This window comes from Rosa chinensis, chromosome 7 (genome assembly GCF_002994745.2).
Source record: "Rosa chinensis cultivar Old Blush chromosome 7, RchiOBHm-V2, whole genome shotgun sequence".
Classification (NCBI taxonomy): Eukaryota; Viridiplantae; Streptophyta; class Magnoliopsida; order Rosales; family Rosaceae; genus Rosa; species Rosa chinensis.
In genome coordinates, this window is record NC_037094.1 from 63,393,289 (window position 1) to 63,406,665 (window position 13,377).

Below are 13,377 nucleotides of genomic sequence, written 5' to 3' on the forward strand. Positions count from 1 at the left end.
CTTCTTGGCACTCTACTTCTCAGTGCTTTGTTGCACAGGCAACATGCCTCTGATCTACTGCACATGCGAGACCAAGTCCATCAAATCCAATACTGAAGGGGAAAGAAAATGGATCTCGGGAACTCTTTCCCCGCCCCCTCCGGCACCGTTAAAAACCCCCTTTCCTTCTACCTAGGCCTGGCAACGGGCGGGTATAGTGCGGGTACGGGTCGGGTTTTTAACGGGCCGACCCAGTAAAAACCCGTTAAGTTAACGGGTTTCGCGGGCTTAACCCGACGGGTTTGCGGGTTTTCCGTTGGAACCCGTTAAGAACTCGTTAACAAATTTTATTTTATTTTTTAATTAAAATTTTTTTTATTTAAAAAAAATCCGTTAAGACTTATGTAATTTTTTATTCATTTTTTGATCAACTGTTAGAGAAATATATTCAGATCAATTAATATATACATATGTTGGTTGAGCTAAGCTAGTAGATATAATTAAATATTTCAATAGGTTCGAAATACATATTTAATGTACTAAATAAAATACATTTTTAATGTACTAAATAAAATACGTCTAAGTCATCTTAATTGCGGCTTTCTCCTTCTCCAGATCTATCTTGCAATGTCAAATCAAATACGTTTTCAGTAAGATCTTCCAATTCAGCGCGCTCTTTTTCTAAAATATAAACAAACAAAAAAGAAAAATATTAGAATAACATAAAGATTGATAAAGCAAGACATATATATATATATATATATGTACTCAAATTAAGAATTTAAGATCGAATCAGAAGCATAATTTACTTAAGAAATAATAGTATAGTAAGAAAATGAACAGTACGTAGGAGTGGACTGATTGGTCATGTTGGTTGGTTAAGCTATCCATTCACATTATGCCATTATGGCAATCATTCCAAAGAAAACCGTAGGTCGTTCATGAATTCAAAACAATACACAATCACTTATCACCGGTTTATTGAAAAGATTGTGCTTGGCCATTTATATTACACTTTCAGCAAATACGTAAAGTACTTTTTATTCAAATTCAACCGAACGAGACATAGTTTACCCAACAATGGTGATGAAACAACTTCCAGGGATCTTATCAAACAAAATCAAACCCTGTAAAAGATAGCAGAAAAACAAAAAAGCTTAAAAGTTCAATTATACATCTACCATTCCAAGACCAGCTAACCAAACTTTCCTCTTTGATCGATTATTCATGGTTGGAAGTTAATTCCATTTTATAGTGTCGATCTCATTAGTCATTACATGAGTCCAAAATTTCCATGACAGTAACATGCCGTCAAGTGGAAGAGAATCACACAGAAAACCAATACCAAAGCATTTCAGATCACTAATATCTTCATAAAAGTTTATCCAATTTTCTGAGTGTAACTGGATAGCAAAACATGAATTGTACAACCTTAAGCAGTAAATTTCGACGCAAAATCAGTGGGACAATTAAACAGGAAGCTACTGAATACAAGAACTAATCATGTTTGAAGTTCCCTAGTAAACACAATGGAATCTAAGATAACATAGGTCAAAGAAGTAAAACCTGATCCCGAAACTCTTCGGCTTGAAACTCTAACCAGAGCTGATTTTGCCAGAGGTACTTCCTAAAGTTCAATAATGAGCATCAGTAATAAACACATTACTCATGTTACAAAACAACCCAAGCTATGCAATCAGGGCATCATTATCTAAACACCAACAGTTTGCATACAGAACCAGCTTGAAGTTAATCACTCAAGCACAAATAAAACCAACTTCAAATCAAAAACCAATCCCCAATTCAACAAAACAAAACTCCAAAATTCCTCTGCCTTTTCAGTTCCCAAAGTCACCCAGAAAGCTCAAACATGATCGGAAAACCCAGAACCAAAAAACGATCAGAAAGTTTCAGTCTGTCAACAAAATCCGACTCCAAGAACAAAAACCCACCAAAAACCCAGAACCAAAAAACGATCAGAAAGTTTCAGTCTGTTGATATTACCAAATCTAGAAATTGAAGCAAACCCAGATCACTATTTACACAGATACAAAGACTGCAAGGAATCAAAGAAAACCCAAAGCAAAAGACAGATCCATGCAATACCTTGACAAATTGGGCGCGCAGAGAGAGATGAGAGATATAGAGAGAGAGAGAGAGAGTTGGGATTTGGGTGACGGAAGTGAATGGGAGGTTGCTGTGCTCAGAGTGGGTTGAGTTCCAGAGAGAGAGTTGCGTTTTGGTGAATGACGGAAAGGGTCGAAACTCGAAGTAGGTTTGAAGTAAACGGGTTCCAGTGGGTTTAGCACGCAAGGCCCGTTAATTTGCGGGCTTTTTGCGTGCGGGCTTTTTTAGCACGAATTTAATAAATAGACGGGTTCGTGCGGGCTTTTACCGTGCGGGTTTCGGGCGGGTTTACGGGTCACGGGCTCAGATGCCAGGCCTACTTCTACCCAATCACGTCTGCAAAACCCATAAATCTTCTTGGTTCGTGTATGGAAGAGAGAGAAAGAAAATCAGAGCTCCTATTTCCCAATCACCAAATCGCGGCCGTGCACCCCCGCAGCCGACATGGAAGTCTCTCTCGGCAGTAGCTCCACTTTCCAGTATCGATTTCATCTCCTCTCAACGAACGAGAATTTGAATTTTAGGGATTAGGGTCTGGGTTCGGCCTAAACACCGGTAATAGAAGGCATGTACATTATGAACATTTCGCTATTGAAAAGGCTTACGTGGCTCTGAGTTGGCCAACACTTTACTGCCACATAAGCCTACAAACGGAGGAATTGGACGGAGTGTACCGATGAAAATTGTGACGTTAGGGACTTTTCAGATTAATTGAGAATGTCAGGGAGTGAACCAATGACAGTGTGATAGTACAATGACTAAACAAAATTTAATCCTTTATTTAATTTCAGAGTTACTCAGTTTTCTTGTTTTTGCGCTTAATCAAAAAAGGTGGGTGTGCTATTTAGTATGCTCGTGTGAGGACTGTGCTAGGGTTGTGCGCTCTATGTAATGGTTTCTACTGACGGCCCTCTAGATTAGTCATTATTGTACTACTTGCTAAATAGTAAAAATGAGTGATACTTTCAACTAAAAAAAAAGACTTAAAAAATGACTTTTCAAGACTTCTAAGATTTATTTAAAAAAATATATAAATATGTAGTTTATCTTTTGATGTATATAACTATTTCGGAGAAAAAGTTTGGTTGCAAGATGGCACCATTATTTCTCCTTTGCATCAATTTTAAAGATATTTTCATGTGGATATGTGTAGCAGTGTAGATGAGCCTTGTTATCAAAAACAAACAAAAAAAATAAAAAAATACCAATATCAATGAGGTCATTGTCATCTTCTTAGAAAACATTGAATGATGATCACCGTACGATATTATATTTAACTTTAAATTGATACATTATAAATTTATAATTATAATTTTTTCACGTTGAATGCATATTTCAAACAACTATATCTGAATCAATTAAGATGATTATTGAAATTCAATTCCGAAACCAACAATTCTGAATTGTCACAACAGCACTTTTAGGATTTTTGCAGGGATCGAATTTCTAATTGGAACCTCTGAGACGGTCAAGCCCAAGAAAAGGAAAACTATATCTCTATAAGAGACCTGGTTTCTTTGAAAGCTGCATTTTCGTAAACTAGTTGCTAGCTAGCTTGAAGGAAAATACTCGAATATTCAACATCTTTAGTAGTACATACAGGCTCATCCAAACTTCCATCACCGACTTCGGCCTAGAAGTGACTTTGTTCTTCCCTGCAATTAATATACCCATATTACAAATTTATTTGTTGCTAATTTTTCACTTCTATCATGTTTCCTACCAAATTACTAACATGATTATCTTTAATACGTGAACTAAGCCTATCTCTCCCTCTCAAGATTGTGAATACTAATAAAGGGTCATGACCAAAACAGAGTATTAACCACTAAATATGTTTGGAAAATTAATCTATCATTATTTTTTTTTTTGAAAGGGGTTTAGAACCCAGCCTAACTGGGAGTCTCAGCCCCACGCCCGACAGACGTTATTATATTAATAAAATAGTTTTGCAACGGGGGGACATAAGACCTGAACCCCGTGCTACAGAGGGGCCATCACACTTATCCTCATAGAGAACATCCTGAATGAATCTATCATTATTTGAATGCTACCAAATATGAGAAAACTAATCCCTTGCAGAGAGGGTTTAGTTTCAGGCACGCAACTTGGACTTGGTTTGAGGTTTGTTTCCATTGTCCTTTCCTACTTAATTGAAAATTTACTTCAAAATTATAAGATAGCTTAATAGATTGGTAATCCTTGACTTTCAGGTCCTTGATATCAACCTGATAAGGCGGCGGTCTTTGTATTTTAAAAAAAGGGCTCAACATAGCAATTAAACAAGACTAAACCACTATAAAATTTTCTCGTCTGATCATCAAATCCAAACTCATTTTTTCCTATGACCATCATTGTGCCGTAATGAAGAGGGACTTTATATTGATATGACTGCAAATGATCGAAGATATGATTATGCAAAAGTGAAAAGATCTAAGCATCACAACTCACATCTATAAAATCCACATCCAATTGAATTACAATTTATTGATAAAATTTCTTACATGTATTTCTCTCATGAACAATCTATCTAAAATAAAAATTTTGAACCAAAACAAAAATTTAATTCAGTTAACAAGATATGTACACAAATCTCTCAATTACCTACAACGGTAACGAATTTTAAACTTGATTTTTCTGCCGTAACACATCGGTCGACCTCTCTTCCTCGACCTCAATAACAACCCTCTCTGGTGACTTATTTCGCTCCGGCACTGCAACCGTTGATTGAGTTGCCACATCGCTATCGGCACCAGGTTGTTGCCTAACCGACCGAGACAGAAAAGGCGGCATCATTGAGAAACCCCACCGGTTCGACCGCGAACTTCCCTCGTACCGGTCATAACCATTCTTCCCTCCGCGCCCACTTCCACTCCTATAGCCTTGCCTCACACTCCCCGCCCTTGGGAACACGCTAGTACTCTTGGCACGTGTCAACGCCATGTTCATCAACCTAGCTCGTACCTCCTCCGGCAACCGTAGAGTAAACTTCTCGGTATTCTCACCGGGCTGGACCACCAGATTGTGGCCAGTGGACTGCGACCTCGGGAATAACATTCCCGCGATTCGCCGCCCAGTGGACCCTGATCTCGGAGGGCCGAAGCCCGTCGACCTCGACCTCGGCCCAAACCCGGTCGACCTCGACCTTGGTGGAAGTCTTGGATTGGCCGGATCATTAACACTGATCAAATTAATCTTGGGAGTTCCTTCCTCTTCTTTAATCTGATCCTCTACAAAACGAACCGAGACGTCCCGGGGCAGCTTGGATTCGGCAGCACCCTCTTCCGGTTGGGGTTGACCCGCTTCCTGCTCGATAAGCTCCATCAGAGCGCTGTACGGCTCCTCTCCGGGCTTGGGAACCAGATAGGCACGGCAGACCGGGCAGGTCGAGTGGGAAATCAGCCACGTGTCGATGCAGTCGGGGTGGAAGACGTGGTCGCATTTGGGGATTAAACGCAGCGTTTCATCGTCCTGGAACTCGTTCAAGCACACCGCGCATTCAAGCGAGTCCTTGCCAAGGTGGAGCCCCTTCACGTCGGAGAACAGGAAGGCGGGGAAAGTCTCGATGACGGCAGGGTCGAGGCCGCGCGCCATCATGCGCTCACGCGCGAGGTCGGCGCGTCCGGCGAGACGTGTCTGAGCGCACTGGCGGGTGAAGACGGAGAGAAACCCCAAAATGAAAAACACGACCACCAGGACGATCATGACAACTGCCATCTTGATATCGAATTTCGGCGCCGAAGAAGTTGGTCCGGTCTGGGTTGTGTTCTGGGCGGTGATCTGCTGCGAGAGGAGGAGGAAGATGACCATCCAGAGGACACCATACTTGAAACCTAAGAATCTCATCAAGCCAGTTTTTCTGGGTTTCTGTTGGGATATTTTTGGTCTGGGTCTGGGTCTGGGCCTGTTTGTTGTTGGTAAAGAGCTAAAAGCGAAATAGAAAAGCTAAAAGGGAAGCAGAAAGGGGCAGTAGGTGAGATGAAGAAGAGAAGAGAGCGAAAACTTTGAAGGAGTTGTGGGGGTTGACTATGGCTGGAGGGTGAGGCCAAACCCTGAAAATTTTAAAAATTTAAAATGTGGAATCTTTGGATTTATATAATAAGAGTGATGGCGATGTAGGGGTTTCGGGTAGCAATAATTCAATGCGTTTCTGTTGTCTATAGTCTATACATCTTTGTTGTCAATCGGATTATATGAAGAATAGAATATTAGGGTTTTAGCTGGCGAGATATGAGCAGTAGTGTTATCCTACAGAATCTTCGAGAAGGTTGGTGTAATCGTTTTCAGACAATATCACAATACCTTCGTTAATTTTTGTTGTTGTCCTTAAACTACGGGTTGTTTTTGTGTAGGCATTTGGTGTGTGTATAAACAATGTAGGAGGTCAATTGGTAAGTTGGTAATACCTACTTCCTTAGTTTGTGTGAGGTGAAATGTGAAGTGAGAATGAAGGGCACCACTTGCTATGAACTAAGAGACATGTCAGTCAGGTCCTCATTTCTACCTTCTCTCTTTTCATTTTGGGTTAGCTATGTCATTTCGTGATTGAAATTGTTCATTTTGTAACTTGTTGAAAGCATTAGCTAACTAGTGTATCTTTTATCATTTAGTTATTTTTTAAATTAAAAAAGAAAGATAATGACTGTTATAAACAATCTGATAATCAATGTGTTAATTAAATAGTTAAATGATTCGTTATGGTCGACTCAAGAGTGACTTCAAAAAATAAGGGATTTTGATCATCCTTCAAAGAATAAAGAATTTCGATCTTAATCGGCATCACCCAACTGCCGAGAGGAATACTTGCTAACTGACGTTTAGCACCAGTTCACAACTTCTCATTTGCATAACCGTGACTGTTCATTTCCATTAAAATAAGAAGATCGAGTTACCTTTGATCACATATTCTAATAGTAAAAGCACTAGGTCTAACACTAAATCTAATTTTTTTTATTTGTAATTAACCTTGATAGTTGAATCTTAGATGGTAACGGTAAGTTCATGTAAAAAAAAAAAAGTGGAATAAAAGCATTCAAAAATACTCGTTTCAATTGTATCCTTTTGTTGAATATAATAGGAATGGCCAAGTACGTTGTTCGTCACCTCGTCGTGAACTAGAAGAAGAAGAATAAGAAGATGAAGGGGCTCCACTACAAGTTTGACTACTTGAACTTAATCCTAACAATTCCAATAACTTGCACGAAGAAAACCCTTTCTTCAAGTTCCATTTTATTCAGCCCCATTTCCGCCAAACTAAAGACATTTCTGGTCAAACTAAAGAAGCTTCTTGGTAGAATTCTGGCAATGTGAAATAGATATCGCCAAACAAAGGAATAAGAAAAGGGATTAACACGTTGCCGATCATTTTTTAACCTTAATGCGTTCAAAGTGCGCAGCCTCCAAGCTTGATGACTATATAGTCTGTATTAGATAAATATTCAGAAGGTCACATTTTAAACACACATGAAAGAGATTGGTCTAATTGTGGAATAAACAATTCATGTACTTGGACATACAGGGACACATGTACACACCAGCCAACCCAAAACAACAGGCCCAACGTAATAGGAGGCCTTCGGTGGGCGGATAATCAGATATGTCAGCAGGTTCAACTCACTTCATTATCATATAATTATACGTAGATTATGAACATAATTTTGGATACTTAGATTTACAAAATTAGTTGATAGTATAAAAGTTTGATTCGTGAGTTAAACATGTCACATAATACAGCTACTCAGATTAAGACTTCTGCCACGCTTATCACTGAGAAAATTTAGATACATATTTTACTATATATACTAGGTGTTCTGTTGGACAGTCGTAGCAATAGTATATATGTTTCACCTTATTATTACATATTTACATGTAAACTATTAATAAAGTTTTTGAATATTGTGATATACAAAAGTTTAATAAACAATGTCTAATAATCTGATTCGTGGCAGAAAAATTTGTTCCACTTGAAACTTTCTCTACTTATACGTACACCAGAAATGTTTAGAATGAGAATTAGAGATAAACAAAACTCACTTGCCTTACAGTTAACTTTGCAATTAAAGTCCATATTGGATGGCTTCCTCGTTTTTATTAATGGAAATATAGCATGGGCTTTAGGGGGCATGAATTAATCTTCAACTATGAAATCAACGTTAATTGGTAATGAAAACTACCATGGGCTTATTGTATCAAGTAGCGTAAGGTTGGTTCTATTGATTATTCAACATTTTATTCACTCCCTTGTAGATTCATTCAATCATATATAGAGTGACCTTTCTGTTGAACTAAATTTTGGATTTTATAACAGAAATTCATAAGTTGTAGCTTTCATAAATTATGAGTAATTTGCATATGCAGTGTGAAGGTTTGACTAATTAATAAAAGTTTATGAATTAGGAAGTCTTTTGGAGATAACTGCATTCAAGAATATATAATGGCCGAATTAATTCAAATGAGTGACGGTTGTTTCTAGAGGCATTCTGTTGCTAATTAACATCAAGTCCTATCATGATCCCAAAGTGTAACGACGTCTTATCTATATACGTAGATATCCTTAGTATGAACTTTGAGGTTTATGTTGTGCTATTCAAGCTTTGAGTTGATCCATTGAAGTAAAAAATTATATTGAAGTTAGGCAGCCAGCTTTCACTTGATTTCTTGTAAAGTGAACATCAACCTCAAGGTGTTTGAGTTTAGAATGGCTGAGATATTATCCCAATGCAGTATAGGTACCGCGCGCAAACAAATTATTACAGCCTGTCACCGTAACAACCTTACCACATCACCATGAACACCTGAAAGCTACCCCAGCAGTATATCATTGACGAGTTGTTGACTTGCATACTTGCTAACGCCTCCCCTCAATCTCAGTGGGGGTTAGCACATTGAGATTACTAGCTACAATGCTGAGTAGGGATAGAAACATATTCAAGCTGCAAACCACCTTTTTTGACAGGGAAAATAGTCCGTACGGTACCCTACATTTGCCTCCTTATAACTTTTGGTATTTGAATTTCAAAAAATATCAATACGGTACCTGATGTTCTCTGCCCGATTGAGGATTTGTATATATGGCCGTTAACTCCGTTACATCATCTGCCAACTGGCAATTTTGATCATAAAATGACCAATTTACCCTTTATTCTTTTTTTTTTCCTCAATTTTTTTTTTGGTGAACTTTTTTTCCTCAGTTCTTCTTCCTTAGTTCCTCTGTTTTTTTTTGCCCCCTAAAAATCTATAGAGAACTAGCTCATTAACATAATCAACCCTCAAGAGGAAAAAAAAAAAACAGTTCATCGGAGGCGTGGAAGCTCTCACGTAGTCGTCTCTCTCGCTAGAATTGGATTATTCTTGAAATTTGGCTTGGCGAGTGGGGGCAATCGGAGGGCCTTTTGGTGCTGCGATGGAGCTCTTCCTCCACCATGAGGTCGACCTCTTTCATGATGGCTGCACTAGCGTAGTAGTCTTCGTCGATGTTTGGCGTTGGTTAAGGGGACTGGCCACGACAGACCTTGCGACAGAGCTTCTAACATTAAAATTTTGTTGCCGGTGGCGGCGGTTGTGTTCACCATTGTTGTGAGCTCTGTGAAGTATCAGAGAGAGAGTTTGGGTTTTTTTTTTTTTTGGTAAAACTTCTGCAATTGAGAAGGAAGAGAGTGCAAAAGGCTTCTCCACCTCCAACGCCTTTGGTTCCATCGCCACCTCCGCCGTCTCCACCACCACTATATTTCTATCACTTTCTTCATTCCAATCCATACCATGCATAGCCAATTCCCATCAAATGTGTGCCCCAACAACTAACAGGACCTAATTCAATTGTATTGTAACCAAGAAAAAAAATTCTATCTTGATTCCTTGAAACTATACCTAAAACTCTTTTGCGGGGAAGGAGAAGTTGGTGCGATGGGGACAGGGTAGGCTTGATGGTGGCAGTTGGTGACGGTGGAGGTGGAGATTATACCGATCGTAGAGATTGAAGGACTCCAGCGTTAGTTGGTATCGGGGTCCAATCCGGGTTGCAAGTTTGATTTGGGGCTAGTGGTCTTCGACAGATTGTTTGCAATTAGAGCGCCGTTTCTTTAAATGGTTTACCCTCCACCACGGTCGTTTCTTTAGGTGGTTGCCCTCCACCACAGGCCGTTGCCCTCCACCACAGGCCGTTCATTGCACTTGTGCTGGAAATTAGACCTGGGTTTCTTCTAAAAAAAAAAATTGGACCTGGGTTGCTTGAGCCTAATACAAAACACAGCAAATGGGCTAACGAATGAGGCGTCTTCCCACCATCAGATCGTCGTTGTTTTAGGGGCTTCTTGTCCATAGACTCTTCTTCTTCTTCTTCTTCATGTTCTTGTAGTTCAAGCTTGGGGCTTTTGGGTTGAAGGCGACAGGACCAGAGAGAAAGAGAGAGAGAGAGAGATGCTTAGAAAAAAAAAATACAGTTAAGGCATGAAAGGATGAAAACACCCTTCAATAATTGCCAGCTGGCAGACGACGTAACTGAGCTAACAGTAATGTGTACTGATCCTCAATCGAGCCAAGAACTTCAGATACCGTATTGATATTTTTCAAAACCGAGGTACTAAAAGTTATAAGGAGGCAAAGGTGGGATACCATACGGACCATTTTTCCTTTCTGATAATCGAGTTGACAGTAGTGTGGGCTTCCTTGTTTTCTCTCTATTTTTTATTGAAGTCTCCATCTCAATCTCACTCCATAATCTGCGATGCGTTAACACATTGATTGTTAGTTTCTGTTTCCACTTCTTTTCTCCTCCCATTTTCCTTTTCCCTTCTCTATCATATATGCCTTATACCGAAACACTTTTTTTTTTTTTTTATAGTTTTTTGTTTGTTTTTTTGTTTTTTTTTTTTGTCTAAATTAGAGATTGAGATAAGTGCTCATGGAGATAGCGACAACAAAGCCACCCTGTTGTTCCTTAATAGTGGCAGCAAGTTGGGTGTATAGTAGCTGTGGAGGTTCACCGAGCTGAAATGAGATATTTTTTCTTTTTTTGGTCTGAAGCTGGATTGAGGCGTATAAGTGTTGGGTCATTTTACACCGTCGGTGCATAGAATAATTTCCAATGTTGGGGGAGAATTCAGTGCACCCACGTGCACTTGCACCGATATAAATAGATGGTTAGATTATATTAAATACACTCTTAGGTTATTAATAAAAGTATTAATTATAAATATCAAGGGTTGAGATCATCGTATAAGTGTTGGGTCATTTTACACCGTCGGTGCATAGAATAATTTCCAATGTTTAATTAATGTAATTTTTATGTTTCTAATATATAAAAAGGTACAATTATTTATACCTTGGGATAGCTCACTACACTACTTAAGAGTTAAGACATTTGTCGAAGGGTATTGTAGTTAGACCAATGGGGTGCAATGAGCATTTTGTAATGTCACAACATCCCCATCTTTTAAACCAAGTGCCAAACGTTGTCAAAGACTTTTCAATCGTTTGAAGAACTTTTGTCAATAAACATAAATTGTCCTATACTCATTTCTCCCTGGAAAATTGAAAACAAAACAAAATATTCTTTTAATTCTTGGTGGAGTTTTGAATGGGCTTGTAGGCCCAAAATGTATGTTTCTTTATGCCATAGGCCCGGACTCTGATATCTTGCCAATGTTCATCCTAATAATCCATAGTTTGCTCTGGTTGAAAAATTCCATCATATGACAATGGGCTAAATAAGAAAAACAAAATTAAAAAATTTGGGAGAATATTTGGTACTATTGAGACATAAAGGTTATGGTTCGGTCTTCATTGTGCCTGAAACACACAAAAAAAACAAAACAAAAACGAATCTTTGCTATTGCTCTAATTGATATTTTCCGAGTTTGATCTCCGATGTTACCCAAGTACCTCTGTAAAAATGAATAAACAAAGAGAGCAAAAGAGAGCTTTTGTTTTTCTAGAGTTAGGGGTAATTGTGGTTTTTTTTTTTTTTAATATCCAAGGATAATTTTGGTAGATAAAATGCGCAACTCATTCATAATACTTACTCTCCAATGGTTATCAAACTCAGGATACTCAAGATCTGACATTGACATTGTTGAAGCTATATCCATTTCCATATCCGTATGTATATATCTCTATATATAATGGGAAGTCTAGAGTTTTGGCGGTGCCACAAGTTTCCCCAAATTTTGAAATGCTTTTTAGAATGAAAATAAAAGTTCATACTAAAAATACCTAAAAGAGATTATGTGAAAAAAAAAAAAATTTAAAACACATAAAATTGAGAAAGTGGATGAGAAGAAAACTTAGGTGGCATTCGGTAATATTTTCATTTTAGAAAATGAAATAAGGTGAAAATGACTTTTATTTCTCAAAACTTGAAAAAAAAAATTGAAAATACTCCTTTAACCATGTTTTTGTCCCTTCTCTCTGTTTACCGAGAGTTAGGGTTTTATCTTCAAAGGTGAAGGTTGTGTCTCTTTGACGCATGTATTGGTTGGCTGCTTTTGCTGTCAAAGGCTATCTTGTGCTATCTAATATCTTTTGTTCAATGGAGGAGGTTGTGGGAAATTTTGCCAAGAAACTTGCGCTGACTGAGACGGAGGTGGAGGTGGTTCTTCCGCAGGAAGTGTTGGAGGCTGATCCTCGACGCTGGTTCTTGGTTTGTAAGCTACTTACGGTAAAAAACTATAGGGTTGAATCCCTGATCAGTACGATGAAGGGTCTTTGGACCCCAAAGTCAGATCCGCCGGATAGATCGAGGATTACGGCGTGCCAACTTGGGAGTAGCAACAGGGTGTTATTCTCTTTCATGCAGGAGACGGATCTGAAGTGGGCGATTAAGGGTTGCCCATGGTCTTTCGATAAGGCACTGCTAGCGGTGGCTGTCACTAATGGCCGCGAGGATCCATTGGCGGTGTCCCTCGATACACAATTCTTCTGGATTCGTATTAGAGGGCTGCCGCCGGTGTACATGGAGGAGAGGTCAATACCCAACACGGGTAGGTGTATTGGACAAGCGATTGGGGATTTTGTGAGAGCTCAGAAGGGGTGTAGTGTGAGCTCCTTGGGTGAGTTCTTAAGAATTAGGGTTGGGGTGGATGTGTCTGTTCCGCTGAAAAGATGGGTGAACTTCAAGCCGGCGGGATGTTTGGAAAGTAGGCGTTTCGATCTCGAGTATGAACGTCTCCCGCACTTTTGCTTTTTTTGCGGCCTCTTATCTCATACCGGAGGGAGGTGTCCACGGAGGGAAGCGGGGGAGTTGACGGTGCCGGCTTATGATGCACTCCTTAATGC

At 39.1% G+C, this 13,377-nt stretch overlaps 1 protein-coding gene and 1 long non-coding RNA gene across 2 annotated transcripts; both read right to left on the reverse strand.

Annotated features, from left to right (window-relative positions):
* Window positions 1-450: 450 nt before the first annotated feature.
* Window positions 451-2,254, reverse strand: LOC112178519. The gene is made up of 3 exons (XR_002927452.2): window positions 2,086-2,254; window positions 1,546-1,606; window positions 451-660 (listed from the first exon to the last, which is right to left on the reverse strand). It is a non-coding gene; the product is annotated as an uncharacterized LOC112178519 (long non-coding RNA).
* Window positions 2,255-4,542: 2,288 nt separating this feature from the next.
* Window positions 4,543-6,170, reverse strand: LOC112178997 (RING-H2 finger protein ATL34). Its single transcript, XM_024317284.2, has one exon. It carries the CDS (start codon window positions 5,950-5,952, stop codon window positions 4,729-4,731), a length of 1,224 nt encoding a protein of 407 aa, XP_024173052.1. The 5' UTR covers window positions 5,953-6,170; the 3' UTR covers window positions 4,543-4,728.
* Between the last annotated feature and the right edge of the window lie 7,207 nt (window positions 6,171-13,377).